This window comes from Lygodium microphyllum, chromosome 20, assembly GCF_053477565.2.
Source record: "Lygodium microphyllum isolate KBCC chromosome 20, Lygodium_microphyllum_v1.1.10, whole genome shotgun sequence".
NCBI classification, from domain to species: domain Eukaryota; kingdom Viridiplantae; phylum Streptophyta; class Polypodiopsida; order Schizaeales; family Lygodiaceae; genus Lygodium; species Lygodium microphyllum.
Window position 1 is genome coordinate 40,550,203 of NC_141154.1, and position 5,712 is coordinate 40,555,914.

Here is a 5,712-nt window from a genome sequence, read left to right on the forward strand (position 1 = left end):
ATGAGGCGAAAACCTACTGAAGATGGCAGACAGTCAATCGCGGACGAAGGTGAGGACTAAGCTGCTACAAAAGACGAGAATCTGAGACCACGACGAAGCTAATGGGAGAGCCGACAGAGGCGATGTAGCTTCAACGACAAGGAAACTGGTGAACTCTCCTGAAACGAAGGCTGGGAACGGGATGACAAAGGCGTGGATGAAGCCGAAGGGAGGAAACACGACATTATTGTGGTTAAGTTATCATTTTTCACCGGCGTGTAGAGAAATTGAAGAGGAGACTTCATTGAGGAGGAAGTTCATGGAAACCTGCAACTGAAGGGGGGAAAGTTCCTGAAGCCCAACAAGGTGGTGGTCATCCTGCAGGGCCGCTACGCAGGTCGGAAGGCTGTCATCATCAAGAACAACGACGATGGCACGTGGAGTCGCTCTTATGGCCATGCTCTGATTGCAGGCATCGACAGGTACCCCCGGAAGGTGATAAAGAAGGCTTCTCAGAAGAAGATTGCCAAGAGGTCTCGCTTGAAGCCTTTTATCAAACTTGTCAACTACAACCACATTATGCCAACTAGGTACACTCTTGACGTTGATCTTAAGACTGTTGATACTGCTGAAAAGCTCGAGACTAAGGCTAAGAGAGTTGAAACAAGAAAGGAGACCAAGGCAATATTTGAAGAGAGATTCAAAACGGGGAAGAACAGGTGGTTTTTCTCCAAGTTGCGATTTTGAAGCCTGTAGGACAGCTGCTGCCTGCTGAATTGAATAGTGTGGTAGTCTTTTGATAGTGGATGTTTCCAACAGCCTTTCTCAATTTTATCTTCAGCTCTACCTCCAGCTCCTCACACAGAAGGCACAAGTTTGTACATGAATCAATGCGTGATATTGCTGGTCCAGATAACCAGATGAAGGCATTGCTATTTTCAGCCATAGAAATTTACAGGTTTACACAGTTGAGGGAGTGGGAAGTATGCTGAATGTACTTGTTGAATGTACTGCGAATGCACCTGCCCTCAGAGATTCCTATTGTGGGTTATGAGCTGATTCCCAATGTTCTCTTGCATTGTCAGATGGCTCCATTACTCCAGACAATGTCCCTGAAATAGCACCTGTGATTGGGATTTATCTCAAATATGTGTGGTTCAAATTCAAAGTGATAGAAGGATTACAGTCTTAATGTGCACTCTTCAAAGCCAGCTACCCTTCAATGCCTAGGATGTGTCAAAGTAAAGATAATCAGCAAGAGTTACCATTGTTCTCCTGAATACTTTGCTAACTATTGGAAACATAGTAACCAGTAATGATATTCAGACTCTATCCTAGACAACGAAGCACTTCCTTGCTTGTTGTCTCTGTTTTCTCAAAATCCTGTGAAAAATATAAAGAAGGAAGAAGAAAGGAGAAAAGACTCGTAATTTAATTCGATTTTTATGTGATGTCTGGTCCTGGAGGAGGCTGACCTATTGGAGCGATTTCCATTCAGATGAAGTTGATTGTGTGTCACATAATATCTGAAATTGAACTTTTAAATTGAATCTGATTTTGCTAGATTAACCTCCTATCCTGAAATTATTCAAAGTCCTCCGTGGACACGACTTTGCTTTCGAAAACCCTTCGACAACGTAAAAGAAATTAGGGTTCGTCCCTAGATTGTTTCGTAACTCCATTATCACATAGTACGATGCAGGACTTGCGCGGCAAGTACGAAGTCATATGGTCTTATGATTGATTCACAAGAAGAAAGGTTAAATTCCCGCAACAAGGGTGGCGGATTCTTACGCAAGTTATCTTGCAAGAGGATGTATTCCTTGATATCCTTCTAAGTAAGGAAGGTAAAAAAAAAACGAAAACTAAAGTATCCAAGGAACTTTAGGGTTGTCCAAGTTGCGTTAATAGGGTACGCCCTAACCCAGAATATAAAGGATCTTGCCAGGTTGCAGGACACCCCGAATCAAGTACTAGAGGCATTCAAAAGGAAAGATTCCTTCCTTAGCAGTTTGCCAACAACAAGATCGATCAATGGAAATGTTTGTGCTTGCTAGAGATTTTAGAGCATTGTTTGATTTATTAATTATAAATTAAATGAATATCTATACTTCAGGTTGACGGCCTGAAGGGACAGGCAGCTTCAGTTACCCCCGACTGTTTGCCTGACCCTATCCAAGGGGATTGTTGACCCACCGGGAACGTGGACCGAACCCACCGCGAGAGGTATCTCCGTTGAGCGCTACTTGGAGCAAGAGGACGCTTGGGTGCTAGGGGGCTCTGGCCGTAAATCCCTCACCTTCCGGGTCCTATGCAAGAGGCTAACGTGACTCGGGATTGGATCTCAAGGCCCGTATACTAGTCTACGGGCGAAAACTTGGAATAGTGATCCCTGTGGATTGCTGGATAGCCTTCGGGCGGATTATGGACAAGCCTACGGGCGGAACTCCTTGTATTTCAAAGATAAATATGATGATATATTAATAAAGAACTTGTCTAATATTGTTTTTCTATGTCACGTGATAAGATTACGTGAAGGAACTAGTGCTTAACGGATTAATTAAAGAAGCTGGTTGTTACATATCCAAATAATGTGTTAGATAATTATATAACTAAAACAAATCGAGGAAAGTGCGGAGGATGGACCATGGGTCTGTCCTACGGTTGGGTGGTCCCGGTTGGCCAGGAACTTTTCTCAAATCTCGAAGAACAGCGGGATGACCGTCAAAGGACACGAACAACAAAAGCGTTGACCTAGAGTTATGTGTTACCCGATCTACACTGTTTTATGGGAACCGAATGGGACTATGCCTTATGGCAGAGAGGTTGAGATTTGCATCCCTCTCATTTCCCATTCTCCTTGAACCAAGTGCAGCGTGAATCCACTTCGGACCTAGCGTTTCTGCGTAAAGTAGTTCGCTTGGGTCCGACGCTAGTTGCTGTTAGGAAATGACCAATCAAGAAAACCCTAATTCCGGTCGATCCTAAGTGGGAACGGCCAGAATACTTCCACTACGTGGCAGAGGTGGAAAGCCCTAGATCGCAAATCCCGTAACATTCCATGGGAGTGCCAGGCGGAGCTTTCTAGACATCCTTTCCAATGGACTGCTAAGACATGTCCTGGATGATACTAGTGGACACATTACACATGTCCTTAGGAAGCAAAGTAGAACATATATGATTTATGTCACAAAGTTGAGGATCTTGAGTATACACTTCTCATGCCATCACAAAATCACTTTCTAGTTACTCACAAGAGCTATATTGCATTTGATTATCTACCTCAACTGCCATTGTCCTAAGGTAAGTTATACCTTGACCAGCTTTAGCATCGTAATATTCAAGGATGGCCTCTTTCTTTCTCCAATTTGGCAGTTGTAGATATTTAGGAGTAGCTTTTCTCCTAATTCTCCTCCATGCTATCGTAAGTGTTGCCTTCCATCACACACCTTGTGCATGCGTCCATACAAGATTTCTCTTCCTTCTGTTAATCTCCACCTTATCTTTTCCCTCTGTCAACATTCAAGCACTTTGAGACTAGTGTGAATCTCACATTTTAAAAAAAACTTGTGAAATATGTAGTCCTCTAAATGAACTATTGTATTTCTCCTACTCTTCAATTACTAAGAATGCAAAATCAAGTGAAAAGAATCTGGTAAAACACATGAATGTGATGCCTCCTTATTGCAACTATGAAACTTAGGTTTTTCAAGTTGTGAATGTGCAACATTACAATAATTCTTTGCTTGGGTATATGAAATGAAAGGAAATAACTTTTTTTAATTTCCATGAAAAGTAATATTATGCTCTCCCAAAAAATCAAGGGATATGAAATGAGTGTGCTAATCTATGTTAGGATTATACTAATGACGAAAGGGTATACATGTCATGGGCATGCCATGATTGTATACATATTAACTCTTACTCATGCCATATGAATCCATACCCCATGCGAACACACCCTTAATAGGGTGTCCTCGAGCCAACCATGCAAATCGACCCTTTCCATGTCATCATAGAACCTTCTAGAAGATGTGTCATATGAGTGTCTACATCATCTACGATGTCATCATCGAACAATCTAGAAGATCTTTATCTGCCCTCTAACACCTTGAAAAGGAGGGTCTCACCAGAGATCTCCTCAATCTTGCCAATGCTAGTCCTGAGATCTTAAGGAGTCGAGACCTCCAAGTAAATAACTTCTGGTTCTTGTACTTGTCTAGTCATGGTTTCTAGTCTTTTCTTGTCTTCCATTAAAATCATGTTGTCTCATCACCTTGTAATCTCATAGTACAAGAACTTGTCTAGTATTGTCTTGTATCTTTTTCATCCTCGTCAAGGGAGATCTTGTAGTTCTAATATCTTGTATCCATACCTATTGTCCTAGGTTTTGGGATCCTTCATATCCTATCGAGTCTTGTTGTCTATACCTACTATCTTGGGTTGTGATATTTTTTGTATCTTGTTAAGTTATCATTATACCTTATGCCCGTATGTGGGATTATCTTCTAATCAGGATTCTTGTCACAAATCTTGCATTTGGTCTAGTCTCTCAAGAAAAATCTAGTGCTCCCATAATGGGCTAGCCCTAATAAGGAGCATAGAGGTGACCCTTCAAAGAATCATGGCCTCCCTTCGAAACCTCCAACAATAAATTCAAGACTTGAATGAACCACAAGCCCAAGTTCAAATAGAACACTCTATGCATCTAGGACTTGCACTTAAAGAGATTCAAGAACAAATCTGAGACATGCAAAACAACGAGAAATTAGCTAGATGATTATGTGTATTTATCAACCCCCAACAAGAGAACCCAAGATCAACATACCCAAGAAGTTCAATTGTGACCGTTCGGAGTTCAGGAGATTTCTATAATAAGTAAAGTTCTATATCCACATACAACTCGATAGGTATCTAAAAAATGCTTCCAAGGTGGGATTCATTGGTACTTAGCTTTGTGGTCAAGCTACACCCCAATCTTGGAAAATAATATGCCAGTACTTCAAAACTAAGAGGCATTTCTTTGCGAGCTCACTTCCACATTTGGAGATACAAACACTAGTCGAGTAGCAAAAACAAAACTTCAAAAGCTACGAAAAGGTAACCACCTTATCTCTACTTATGCATCTAAATTAAAGAAATTAACATGTGATCTTACTTGGAATGAGGAGTATTTTATCAGTCAATTTAGATGGGGTCTTTGAGATGACATCAAGGATCTCATGCTCACTATGCCTGAGACAGAAACACTCAACGATTATATAATGCAAGCCATCTAGTGTGATAATATATTATTTGAGAGAAAGCAAGAAAAGAGAGAAGAATTAAGGCCTTGCTAATGGAACCCAACCTAAAAATAAATAATATCAAAGTCCTGCCCTTGATCCCATAAGAAAAACAAAGGTGAAGAGAGAATCATCTATGTCTATATTGTACAAATCCTAGATACATTGCCCTAAATTGCCCAAATAAGAGGGCAAGAATCCAAAGAGTTTTTGCAGCCATCTTTGAGTAGGAAAACAAGGATGTCTTGCTATTAATGAGACCAAACAACTGGACCTGATATAAGAAAGGGTCTCTTGATCCAAACATTTTGCTCCAAAGAGTTTGAGAGAGAAAAAAAGATCGTGCCTTTGGGAGGGAGAGGGAGAGGAAGAGAGAAAGAGAGAGAAGGAGAGCTTCTCACCGCCGCCCCGTTGCCACCACTGTTGCCATTTGCAAAGAAGAGGAGAA

At 41.2% G+C, this 5,712-nt stretch overlaps 1 protein-coding gene across 1 annotated transcript; it reads left to right on the forward strand.

Moving 5' to 3' along the window:
- On the forward strand, positions 1–729 carry LOC148018861 (large ribosomal subunit protein eL27y-like). The gene is made up of 3 exons (XM_087701269.1): positions 1–49; positions 170–231; positions 319–729. Exons 1-3 carry the CDS (start codon positions 1–3, stop codon positions 724–726), a joined length of 519 nt encoding a protein of 172 aa, XP_087557395.1. The 3' UTR covers positions 727–729.
- The last annotated feature ends 4,983 nt before the right edge of the window (positions 730–5,712 follow it).

Excerpts from the sequence above, each read along its gene's own strand:
- LOC148018861 (XM_087701269.1), top strand. The coding sequence starts at position 1 with ATGAGGCGAAAACCTACTGAAGATGGCAGACAGTCAATCGCGGACGAA. Across the intron at positions 50-169 it reads ACAGTCAATCGCGGACGAAG|GCTGGGAACGGGATGACAAA; the intron begins GTGAGGACTAAG and ends CCTGAAACGAAG. Across the intron at positions 232-318 it reads GGAAACACGACATTATTGTG|GGGGGAAAGTTCCTGAAGCC; the intron begins GTTAAGTTATCA and ends CTGCAACTGAAG.